Source organism: Glycine max, chromosome 18 (assembly GCF_000004515.6).
Source record: "Glycine max cultivar Williams 82 chromosome 18, Glycine_max_v4.0, whole genome shotgun sequence".
Taxonomy (NCBI): Eukaryota; Viridiplantae; Streptophyta; class Magnoliopsida; order Fabales; family Fabaceae; genus Glycine; species Glycine max.
This window is the reverse complement of record NC_038254.2, coordinates 49,650,307-49,664,076: the sequence shown is the minus strand read 5'-3', so window position 1 is coordinate 49,664,076 and position 13,770 is coordinate 49,650,307. Positions and strand designations below refer to the sequence as shown.

The window sequence follows — 13,770 nt, the reverse complement described above, 5'->3', positions numbered from 1 at the left end:
ACACCAAATAATTTATAATAATACTTATACATTCTATTCAAATGAATAGACCTCTTAATAATTAATTATTGTTTATGCAATTATACGTATCATTTTGCTTTGAAATGAATACTGGTAGTGGCAGTAGTCTTACTTGGCATGTAAAAAAAGGGATCATAGGTGTGTGTACAGGAATTGATGTCGGATTTGCACAGTAAGTCAAGATTAGTCTTTGGTAATCTCAAACCTGATCACTAATTACATCTCTTTCGTTCTTCCACAGTATTTAATCTGGATTATATTTTTCATTTATTATAACGTGCAGTGGATACTAATCAAATATTTAATAATGAAAAAGTTATTAAAAAGTATGCTAAAAGGTTATTAAAATCACAATAGAATACATCGATAATATTTCTTAACAAAAACACAACTTTAATCATTTTAAAGTTATTTAATCAATATTTCTATAACAATGATTAACATTTATCTTTATATATTATTAGAGAAGAGAGAAATTTTGTGTCTCTTTATATATTTTAATTAAAAATAAAAATAAAAGATTTAGAAGTTAAAAAAATAATTAAATAATCTGTAATTATTAGGAGAAAAATAATACAAATTTAAAAATTAATTAAAAATAAAACGATTTAATAAAATATATACATCAAAATAAAAGTATTTCTTTTATTATTATTAGTATATATTATATTATAAGTTTATAACTGAATCCAAAAGTCACGCCATCCAACCGTACCACCTACCGCATCATAAGCGCCACAATGCGCGCGCCATTCAAAGGATTAAACAGGTGACAGCACTATGACCTCTCAATTTTTAAATTTAAATTTACATTTGAATATGACCTGTTATTTATAATTAATTACATTATTTAACCAATCAAAATTTATTTTAGATATATTTTAAAACTAATTATCATTAAAATAATAATTATAAAAATAAATAATATGCACTAGCAATGTAAATATTATTTTATACTCATCTAATTAGAAACTATTGCATATGATTTGGTAAAAGATTATCATGTACTATAATAAATTTGATGATTTTTATTATATCTTATAAAAATCATACTAAAAATAATTTCTAATTACTGAGGATAATTTCTTTTTGTAGTTTTAAACTTGTATATTAATAGTGCATATTTATTAAATTTTATTCTTATAAAACTCAAAAAACTTATTATATAGAATAATTTATAACTAAATGATAGTATAAAAAATATTTATACTATTAATACATTTAAATTATAAAATTTTAATTAAGAAGATCTAGGTAAGGTATTTAAACGTGATGTAGTTGTAAATTTTTTTACTTTATTTTTATGGATATTTTTTTATTACAAATTTTAACTAAAATATATTATAATAATAATTTCTAATCGATTAATAGTGTAATTTTTTTATAATAAATGAAATATAATCATTAAATTCAGCTATATAGTAAAATCTAAAAATATCTACAAGTGAGTAAATAGAGTAGAAAATACAACTCAAGTCTTAACTATATTTTTAACCGTTTCACTACAAATAATAAATATAGGAAATAAATATCTCACTCCCACACACACGGAAAACAGTACCTGTCTTCACCTCTCTAACTAACTCACTCCACCCTATATATTAAATTTTTCATTCATTTTCTCTTTCCTTAAGACAAAAATAAAATAATTAAAAAAAAAAAAAAAAACAAAACTCTCCCTTGCTCTCTTCCATTCCCACGGTGAAACCGCCGGAAAACGCAACGTCGCCGGAGTGAAGATCGGAAAACACAACCGGAGAACAGAATTAGGGTTCGTCGATTGCACGAACTTAAAGAATGCCGCTCTGTAGACACCACATTCGGAGCGCGCACGCTCTTGCGGATCCGGAGCTGCGCCGCGCCGCCGATATCGACGACTCCGAAGCTCTTCTCGAAGCCGTCGCAATGTCCGGACTCGTCGGCTTTCTCCGCCAGCTCGGCGACCTCGCTCAGTCAGTTCGCATTCTCTCTCTCTCTAAAACCGCTTTCATCGTCGTTGCGGTGGTTATGCAATTCGAGTTGCGCTCGCGCTTTGCTTGATCGCAATGAGCTTAAACGAGTGTTACCGAGTTTGAAGAAAGAAATAAGTTTCTCTTTGAATGCAACGTTTGAAATTTAATTTTTGTTCAATGTTGTTGTTGATGGATTTTGTTAGTGGAGTGTGCGTTGATTCAAGCGAGTTTTTTTTTTTTTTTTGCATTTTCTTTTCTTTTTTGTCTGTGTTTGGAACTTTGAAAGCTCGTTCGGTGGATGGAGTAGGTGGCAGAATAGATATTTTTTTCTTTTACTTTTTTTGAAATGTGTTGTGATTGTTGTTTATTTTTGTGCTTTATGATTTACTAGTTGAAACTGATCTGTGGGATTGGTTTTTGCATTTTGTTTTCGTTTTGATTTTTTGATTTTTCGGTTTATTTGTGTTTTTTCCTTGAATTTTCATTAGCTTTTGGTTCTTTTTTCCTTGTATGTAGCCACTTTTTGGGAGGATGAAAAGGGAAGAAAAAAGGTGATTGGTGCATAGATTGGTTTAAATTCTTGGTTGAGAATGAGAACATGTTGGATGGCTTTGTATCTATGTATGGGTGTTCGATTGAACGATGCGTAGATTACAACTCTTTGATTGATGTTTTCGATTTGAAGAATCGAGTTATTTGGCTTATATATAATTGGACTGCTGATAAAGTATGCTTTTGATGATTTTGAGCATTTGCTGATATTTGATTTTTAACATCACTGAAGGAGAAAGTGCAATTTAAGTAGCTTACCTTTAAGGTGATTAGAATTACAGATATTGTGATTTTTCGTTTGATGGATTTTAAGTGAGTGTTAAGGATTCAAGGGATCCGCTATCTGCAACCTCCTCATCAACCACCTGAACTGATCCCAGGTGGCTTACGGCTTGGTTGATTGTGTTATGAACTTATGATTTTTTTTTAAAATACTATTCTGTAAAATAATTTGAAGAACTGTTTGTTTTGGTAAGCATCAATTTGAATACAGTTTTAGAGATGAAAAATAAAAATAAAATTGATTGGTAAATTTATTTTGAGAATGTGTTTTTACTTTTGAAACAGGATTAAAAACAGAATTAATTGTTTCCTTGTTTCTAGAATTAAAAAAAAAAAACCCAAAATGTTATGTTTGCCAAGACATTTTGGCTAGCTTTTAACTTTTTTTATTAGTCGAAAAAGTTTGTTTGACGGTTAGGTAAACAAGTTTTTTAGTAGTTTTTAATATTTTTTGAAACACTACTTGAAGTAACTTTCTTAAAATGCTAGCTTTCAATTTTTTATATTTTCTCTCGTCTCTATTTTCAATATATCTATCCAATTTCTTTATTATCCTTTTTAAATAAATTATTATTTTATTATTTCTATCCTTTTATCATTTTCAGCTACTTTAACAGAATTTTACCAAATATTTATAATTTATTAAGCTAGTTTTCAATTTCCAACTAACTTTTTAGTTAGTTTTGTTTCATAGTCAAAGTGAAAATAGAAACAGCTTGTAGCTGTGTGTTTTCCGTTTTAAAATTAATTTAATTGGAAATAGTTTTGAAAATTAGCTTTTAGAAGGAAGCTACTCATATATTTTTTTTTTCTTAAAAAAAAAACTGTTAAAACAGTTATAAACAGGACCTTAATCGTGTGAGATTAATTCAAATGCTTATGGTATGAAAATTTATGTATCTCACAAGTTGCAGTAATAGTGTCATTCTTTTCCTTGCAATTCATTATTAGAAAATTAGTTCCATTCTGCAGTGTGCCCGTCATCAGTATTTAACATTTTAAATTATACAGCCACCATCGTCTGTAATTTTTCTTCATTTAACTGTATCATTTTTTTAGGTTTGCTGCTGAGATGTTCCATGACTTACATGAAGAAGTACTGGCTACTGCTGCAAGAGGCCACAATCTTGTGTCTCGTGTTCAACAGCTTGAGGCTGAAGTTCCAGCACTAGAGAAAGTTTTTTTGTCACAAACTCATCATTCATCATTTTTTACAAAAGGAGGTTAAATTAATCTGTACAGAGTCTTTTTGTTTATTGTTTGTGTCTGAAATATGTCATCAATAAGTGATAGCGTTCCCTTGACAAATTTTAACAAGCCAATTGCATTGCAGGGATTGAATGGCATCCTAATCTTCGGTCTGAACAGAATCTTGTTACACGCGGAGACTTACCTCGATTTATAATGGATTCATATGAAGAGTGCCGTGGACCTCCAAGATTGTTCCTTCTGGACAAGTATGGTGACTTGATTCGTAGAACATAAATTTTAGAACAAATAATACATTTATTACTATGTTATGTTATAGATATTTGAAACTTTTTTTTTCTCTTGGCTCTGAAAGGTTTGATGTGGCGGGGGCTGGGGCATGTCTGAAGCGTTATACTGATCCGTCGTTCTTTATAGTGGAGTCTGCTTCCTCTGGAAAAGTAACAGTAGAAGTTCAAAGGGAAAAGAAAATTCATAAAGTTAAGGTACTAAAGCACTTGTTCTATCATTTAATATCGTAATTTTCTGCAAAATTGTTTTTTATGGCACATGAAGCAATTTTATGCATGAAAAATTGAATACCTGCAATTTTGAATGTATAATATGTATTTATTTTTCTATCCAGCAAAAGAAAGGAACACGACTGCGGAATGGTGAAACCCCTGAAGTTGTACCGTCACATGCAAAGTAAGCTCCACTAATTTTATCGTGGTGCATTAATTATTTTTCTGGTTTTAGAAATGCAAAAAGGTCTTTAAATGGTTAATTGGCGACTCAATCCATTTCTATTATTGCAGACTGCATCAGTTACTTCTTCAGGAGCGCATTGAGAATGCTTGTGGGGATCCTGCTCGCCTTGTGAAGTTGAAAAAGAAACAATTGAATGGATCTGCAGTTGAAGCAAAAACATGGAAAAGTTACATGGAGAAAATTCTGGAAATCCCCTCCCCTGATCATAAAATGGTTTGTGAAACTTCAATTCCACAGCCCGGGAAGTTGGTGTCAGATGATTCTAGTGAAAGTGGGATTAAAATACTTGAAATCAGTAGCATTACTCCTATGAATAGGTCTTTGGGAAATGAAAACACATGGTCATCACCAAATGAGCAGGAACTAGAAGTGAATTCATACGCAGAAATGGATAGGGAGATGGATGGATATATTGTGGAGGTGAATGAACAAATCTCTGGTGGTGTCACAGAGGAAATGTCTTCTGACTATCTCAAGGTACTCGATGAAGCAGGATTAGTATTTGATGAACAAAATAAAAGAGAATTCAACTTAGATAGCTACCACTCTGATGATGTGATTAGTGAGGTTGATGATTATATGGATGCATTAGCTACCATTGAGTCTGAATTGGATACAGACAATGAGTGTGGACCTACGAAAAAATTATTAAATATTCAAAATTTAACTGATTCAAATGGCAAAGGCGAACCTCAACTGCGAGCTCAATTTTCAGATTCTCAATCATTTGGTGACTCCTTAACTTCTGCTGAAGAAATTAGTTCATTTGAACAAGATAGAAATGGAGAGCATAATGAAGTGCAAGGTCAGCTGTCAGATTCTCTGTCAACAGGGACCTCCTGGGCATCTGATGATAATAGTCCATTCAGAAGAGATATAAGTGAAGAACATTCCCAACTACAACAGTTTTCAGATTTTCAATATATCAGAAACTCCACATCAAGGATTGAAGATATGTCATCTGACCAGCTTCCCCCTACTTTTGAGTTTCAAAGGACTTACTGTCGTGAGTTTGTCGTGGATGATGATGAACATGCTCAGGGTGAAGTGATTTCTGATTCTAGACCAGTCTCTTCTGGTTCATGTCTGATGGATTCTGAACATTTAATGTTGTATAGTGATCTTGGAGCTGCCTCACCAGTGTCCCTATCTGCAGGGACAGGAAGGCAATCAGATGAAACACCCTCCGGCCCTGTTGAGCTTCATTTAAGAATAGAAGATGATGAAGAAAAGAAGTGTCTTGTCGAATCTATAGTGGCCAGATCTGATGCTTGCTACCCAATAAGAGATGATGCTTTCCCAGTGGTTTCTTTTGATAACAATTCTTTGAACAACTTGGATGTCTGTGATCCCTATGTCCATTCCAATGATCTGTTACAAACTTCTAATGAATTAAACTTAGCTCATGAAGGTGAATCTGGTGGTCATTCTGGGATTGAAGTTTTTCAGGCAGAATCTCTTAATGAATGCTCTTCTGAAATATTGGTTAGTGGAGATGTTGGTTTACAAGGGGAGGATCCCATTTGCCCATCTATGGAAGTAGACCTGAATCCAGATACTAAGCTGCTGCTTGATGTCCAAAATTTAAAATCTGAGGATGATATTATAGCTACCCAGCTTAACTCAGAAGATTTGTTTCCTGTTGCAGAGACTACATCAAAGAGCAGCATTACACAGGAGCTATGCTTTGATTTTACAAGTGGAAACAAGCCAGATTTAGCAGAAGTTGAATTTTTGCCTCCTGATCATCAAGTGAATTTTGAAGAGGTACCAAGGATATTGCCTGGTGATGAAATAAGTGGATCCACCTGCAGTTTGGATCTAGTTGAAGATGATGTTCATATTAAACATTCATCTTCAGATATCATATCTTCTCCAATGAGTAATCTTACAAAGTTGGAAGAAACTCTTTCTATTTTTGCAGATCCTTGTGAGAAAGAGATGATAGTCAGTGAGGCAGACAGTAGAGAATCTTTGACAGAATTAGCAGCACAGAAGGTAGTGGATCAACCTGAAATTACTTCTATTGATGTACAGTTGAGCATGAGCAGATCAGTTCCATGCGATCCTTCTGATTCTGGAATTAGGAATAATATGCAACATTCATCTATTAAGGAGAAAATCCATTATAGCTCTTCTATCAATGGCCTGAAAACGGTGCCTGTTTGTTCAGAGCTAGACACGCAAAGGTTATCTGGTCAGGGAATTAATCCAACAAAACGTGTCATGAATCCATTAAAACCCCTAATTCCTGACTTCTTACCCAAGGCATCTAAAAACAGTCTAGAGGAGATGCCACCTATGCCCCCTCTGCCTCCAATGCAATGGAGAACGGGCAAGGTTCAACATGCTTCCCTTTTTACACAGAGAGAAGACATAGAAGTAAACCTAGCCTCACTCCAACCAATACAGCCCAATAAACTTGATGATAAGTCTCAATTTGGTTTACCAACTTCTGAAAAAGAGACCTTGCCGTATCAGAATCTATTTTTGCCTGTCATGGCTGTGGAAAGTAATATCCATCAATATTCTTCTGGGTTTTCAGTGGGAATGTCAGAGCAGCCTGTTTCTATTCCTTTTCAATTTCCTGTAATGGTAAATGAAGCAAATGGTCAATATAATTTCCTAGTTCCAGAACAAAGCCAAATCCAGAACCCTTTCTTAACATTACAGGACAGGTCTCCACTTGGATATGCTGTTGCTTTGGAGGGAGAAATAAATCCAAGTCCATGCCCACCATCACTTCTTGCTGAATGTGTTGTTTCTAGGGCTGATCCCATTTTACAACAAGAAAAACCAACTCAATCTCCTAGTGAATTAACGGAAGGTACCAGCTTAGAAGTTACAAAGGATAGACCTGGAGAATTGCATTTAGTGCTACCTGCAGAATGTCCAGATTCTGGAGATGATCCCATTTCTCCAAAAGAGAAACCAACACAATCTCCAAGTCAGTTAATGGAAGAGACTAGTTTAGAAGTTAAAACTCTTGAGCAGTCTTCGATTAATCTGGAAAGGGAACAAGAAGATCCTTCAACCTCACCCATGTCACCGCCAAGTCTAGAAATTAAGGAGACCAATCACAGCCTGCTACCTTCAGAGGGAGAAATGGCGTTTCCATTGGATACATCTTCTCAAACATCCAAGCGTGATAATACTGAGACGCCAAATGGAAAGCCAAAGAATAAGCGTCCTCTTCCTCAGGAGGATCCTGTAATTGATCCTGTTGCTGCTCTAGACAAAAGCAGGGTAATGACAGTTTTCTTGTTCTCATATAATGTACTCTTTAGTCTTTATGTGATCTTAAAATTCTTGCATGACACACTGCCTCCGAACCACTGCAGCTGAGGAAGGTCACTGAACGTGTTATGCCCCCCAGAGCACCAAAGGAAGATGGAAGAGAATCACTGTTAGAAATGATAAGATCGAAGGTTAGAGAGCCAGCAACTTTTACCTTGTACCCTTTTGTTTCTTGTATTTAAAAAATTAAAAAAACATATATATATATATATGCACATTTTTTTTTGTCAGTCATTCAACTTGAGGCCTGCTGCGGTTCAACGACCACCCAGGATTCAGGGTCCAAAAACGAACTTGAGGGTCGCTGCCATCCTGGAAAAAGCAAATGCAATCCGCCAGGTCTCTCTTTCACTCTCTTATTTATTGTAACAAGCTTGTGCTCCTCAACCCCTTCCTCTTCCAGCACCAACTAAGTACTAACTAAACTATTGTTCATTATTGAATTAGGCATTCGCTGGAAGCGATGAAGATGATGCAGATAGTTGGAGTGATTCTTGATCTTACTAGGGAAAAGTACTGGAGCGAGTCATTCTTCCCTGTAATGAATAGGAAAACTACGTGATACAGTCATACAAAAGATTCTTTGTCCTACACTATGTTCATAGTATATGATGGTATACTTCAGACAGCATATGTTTTTTTGCTAGTCCTCCCAATTCACACATAGATGCACGAACATTGGAGCAGGCATACAGCGTAGCATCCATTCAGAGCCTTTTTCGGAGGTCAAACTCACTTCATTCAGACTCAGGCTGGCTCAATATCAAACAAGACCAACGAACAACCTATCAACAATTTTTTTTTCCTCTTCATATAAGAACATGTATATTCGTGTTGTGGTTGTCAAGTTTTTTTGAGTTATCAATTTTGTAATTCAGTGATGTAGTGGTTTTCTCATAATTGCCTCATATATCATGTAGCTCATCTGTTTGTGTCCAATACAATAGTATATATGTACACGTGTGTAAAATACCTTGGATGTACGGTATCCAGCTGTTTTTAAACCAAAATCAAAATAATAGTATAAAATTGAAAGCAATATTTTAAAATTAAAATTGTATAGATTCAGAACAATTTATCTATCTCATGTTGTTTTGTTAGGTGTATTAATTTTTAAACAAAAAGAAAAAAAATAATTTTTAAAATATTTAGTAGCATGTTAAATATAATCTGAGGAATGAAATTAATTATATTTTCAATTGCGCAAATGTCATTTTAAAAGATACAGTGTAAGTTTTCTTTTAAACATTAATTACAATAATCAATATTTCATCATGCTAAAATCAAGTCCGTATCAACACTAAAATGTGTTTCAATTTACATTCATATTTTCTGATTAAAATAATTGCAATACTAAATTACAATATTTTAAATCGTTGTATAGATTGTGTATTAAATATCATTGATGTGAATAATTTTACTATAAATCTAATTAAATCAAAATTGTTGTTAAAGTAAAATTTTAATAAATGACAATTTTCTTTTTATCGAGATCAACGACTTTACTTATATAGAATATAAATATATAGATATTTTAAATTTGAATAAGATTATTTTTTTAAGGAATGAATAAGATTAAATTTAAAAAAAAAAGTGTGCTGATATATATACATCCTTATTTATTTATTATTTCTATTTTTAATAATTAATTTTAAAAAAATTGAATCATAAATTATTTTATCACAAAAATATACATGAGTGGTATAATAAAAATTATAAAAATAAAATTTTGTTTAAAGTTATTATTGTAAAAGCTAGTAAATTTATTATACATCGTGGTTATTATGATTAGATGGCGGTGTAAATTATTTTATATTATTTGTATAAATTATTTTCTTAAATTATATAGAGAGAGAATAAGAGATAGAGAGAGAGAGAAAAAATTATTTGATACCACTGTATTTAGAATCTTAAGTTCTTTAGTGGCACTCAAGGTTTTCTACAAGTTTCAATCATTTGGATCGATCGTGAGACTAATCTTTGAGTGGAGTTTATTCACACTTAAAGCTCATCACCCCTTTTTTCATAAATTCAGCGTGCGTTGTCTATAAAAATGATTCCTGCAAGAAGATTGAACCCATTTTTTTATGATTCATCGGTAAAAAGATTCATCCTCTTCATAAAAAAGAGGAGATAGAATCAATAAAGAGTGATTTTTCCATTCATCTCTAGAATTGAATAATTCATTCAAGAAATATTTTTGACTCAATTTGAAGGAATCAATAAAAAAAGCAAATATGGTAAGATATAATATATCTTACTCTGTCAATTATTAATAGAATGAATAGATATATTATTTCTTGAACTATCTCTCTTGATTCATAATGATATGGTGGTGGTATAAAATGTATCTCCCACTTCTAATCATGAAATAGATAAAATAAACCCTAAAATAACTTTTTGTTCATGAATGAAATCTTATTGGATTTCTTCCCTCTGTGTGTGTGTGTGTGTGTGCGTGTGCGTGTGTGTGTGTTTATAAACTTATTCTCGAAATAGGGTCCTTTTGAAAGTAATTATGACATGGTATGGTGCTCTTTTTAACGTAGCATGCATGCATAAACCATGCAAACCGCCATTGGTAATGACGAGTTCATTGCGGAATGGACGCGTGGCACGTAAACCGCCAGCATGGCTGGCGACTTCGCCTAAGGTGGATCTCACCACCTCTACTGGCGAGTCACCCAGGCTACGCGGTGCAGGAGCAGGGCTATGGTGCAACAGTGCAGGGCTACGGTGCAGTGTGGCAAGCTGGAGCTTTGACTGGCTTCGGTTATCGCCATTAGTGCTGGCGATTTCAGCTCCAGTGGATTATAAAATCCACTTCAACGAATTGAACAAGGCGCTGGTACTTGGTAAAAAAAGTGAGTTTGAGTTTTGACCAAGAAAAATTTCTTGCGAGAAGGAGAAGCTTCATCTTTGCTTCGTGTTCTTCCTCTGAAAATCTTAATAAGTTATTTATTTAATATATTGTGTCTTTTATTTATTTAGATGTTTCTGTTAAATTAATTTTGTATAATTTAGTTTTAGTTGTTATATATAGTTTAGGTTTAGTTTCTGTTAAATTAATTTGTATAATGAAATAGTTTTAGATATTGTAACTTATTAATTTTATATAGTTTAGTTTTAGTTCTTATTAATTAATTAGTTTTAGTTATTGTATAGTTTAGGTTTAGTTTAAATTTTATATATTACGTTCATTTTAGTTATTATAAGTTATTAGTATGTTAATTAGTTAGAATGTTAATATTAATTAGTTTTAGTTATTGTATAGTTTAGGTTTAGTTTAAATTTTATATATTTACATTAGTTTTAGTTATTATAAGTTTTTAGTATGTTAATTAGTTAGAATGTTAAAATTATTTTGTTTGAATGTTAATATTAACTAGTTTTAGTTATTGTATAGTTTAGGTTTAGTTTAAATTTTATATATTACGTTAGAACGTTATTATGGATATGGTATTTATTTTTAGTTAGAATGTTTGTATAATATATGTTATTTAATTTAAATTTTATTAATTGGAAAAAAATATGGTCATTTATTTAAATTTATATATGTATTTTAATTTTTAATTTTGTTATTTGTAGAGTATTTTAGTTAGTATTTTAAATTTTGCATGAATTTTAATTTATTTGGATAGTATATTTAAATTTTATATATTACGTTAGTTTTAGTTATTGTGAGTTATTAGTAAGTTAATTAGTTAGAATGGTAAAATTATTTTGTTTGAATGTTAATATTAATTAGTTTTAGTTATTGTATAGTTCAGGTTTAGTTAAAATTTTATATATTACGTTAGAATGTTATTATGGATATGGTACTTATTTTTAGTTAGAATGTTTGTATGGAATTTATTTAGTTTGTATGATATTATTGATGTTATATATATTGCTTAAATTTATGTTTACATAGTAATTTTTGGATTTATTATAATTTATTTATACAATATATGTTATTTAATTTAAATTATATTAATTGGAAAAAAAATTTGGTCATTTATTTAAATTTATGTATGTATTTTAAATTTTAATTTTGTTATTTGTAGAGTATTTTAGTTAGTATTTTAAGTTTTGCTTGTATTTTAATTTATTTGGATAGTATATTTAAATTTTATTATTTGTATCATATATTTTGTTGTTCAAATTGATGTATTTTGTTATTTATTCAGATTTTAATTATGTGGTATGTATATTTAATTGATTTTTTGTAACTGTAGTTAATTATTTTAATGTAAAATTTTTGTTGTCAATTTTTTGTATTATATTTTATTTTACAGTATCAATGACATCTTCGTCGTCATCTTCATCTAGTATACACATTAAGTCTGGTTCAATAGATGGAGACGTTTTATGGATGCAAGCTAAACATGTTTCAGAACATGTTTGGAATGGGAAACCAGACATAAAATTACACATCAGACGAGCTGTCCTCATCTATCAAGGACAAGAAGAAATATCAGAGGAAATTATTCCTCTGCTTCGACAATCTGGATTTTATTGGATAATGAAGATGGGTACCTAAAAATAAATTCGTCATTAATTACAGCCTTGATTGAAAGATGGAGGCTCGAAACACATACGTTTCACATGAGATGCGAAGAGTGTACGATTACTCTTCAAGACGTCTCTGTATTATTAGGTCTGCGTGTTGATGGGGCACCATTAATTGGTCAAACTAATCTTGATTGAGCTGAATTGTGTGAAGAATTGTTGGGAGTCAGACCACAAGAAGGGGAACTTCAAGGCAGTGTGGTCATATTAAGTTGGCTGGCTCACCATTTTTCACAAATAAATATCCATGACGGTAACGTAGAACAACTACAAAGGTAAAAATTAAATCAATCGGAGGTATGTGCATCTTAATCCAAATGTGGGCATGGGAACACTGCACGACTTTGGCTCCAAAGAGGACTCCTCTTGTTATAGAAAATAAACCACTTGGACACAGGTTAGTTGTTTTAAAAATAAGATTTAATTTGAAAATAATCAATAATGTAACGCGTCGCCACTAATTATTCCATATATTTTTTTGTAGGTGGCTGCGACGTGGAAACCAGCATATTGACAATGATGATCTCATAGTTTTTCGTCGCAAATTGGATATCATGAAACGACATGAGGTACGAAGATCGTTATGTATTCGTTAAATAATAAATAAAATGTCATGTTTAAGTCAAAATTAACAACTGTGTAATTGTATGCAGTTTCTGTGGGAGTCTTACACAACAACTGTTATGTCGGTGTTGCCTCCCATTTGGCAAGCCCGAAGGTGGGATCGACCATGTGGCACATCCTCACGCCATCACGCACACCATAATGAATGATTTTGATGTCTCTGTTTAAAATTGTTGTTGTATGTTTGTAATTTGAATTTGAAACTTAATTTATGGTATCTCATTTATTAAGCCTTACTTATGGATACAGTTTATGTCGCGCATCAAACTAGAATAATAAATAAAGTTATATAAAAAAAACTAAAGTAGACAAATGAAAATAAGTAATGGTACTAACTAACGACGAACACCAATTTCAACTTCTAAATGTAATTTTATTTCATTACATCATGAGTCTGGACTTTTTCCACCAACCTATTTGCTCAAATTATAAGGTTCATCATCAGAACCTGCATAGATTTGGGGATTAGGGTTTATGTCTTGTGGTTTAGGGTTTAGGGTTTATGGTTTATGGTTTAGGGTTTAGGGTTTAT

At 31.8% G+C, this 13,770-nt stretch overlaps 1 protein-coding gene across 1 annotated transcript; it reads left to right on the top strand.

The window, feature by feature from the left end:
- The first annotated feature begins 1,565 nt into the window (after positions 1-1,565).
- Positions 1,566-9,112, top strand: LOC100819788 (protein SCAR2). Its single transcript, XM_014771167.3, has 9 exons — positions 1,566-1,973; positions 3,867-4,030; positions 4,141-4,264; positions 4,372-4,501; positions 4,642-4,703; positions 4,814-8,012; positions 8,108-8,194; positions 8,295-8,402; positions 8,511-9,112. Exons 1-9 carry the CDS (start codon positions 1,819-1,821, stop codon positions 8,559-8,561), a joined length of 4,080 nt encoding a protein of 1,359 aa, XP_014626653.2. The 5' UTR covers positions 1,566-1,818; the 3' UTR covers positions 8,562-9,112.
- Positions 9,113-13,770: the final 4,658 nt, after the last annotated feature.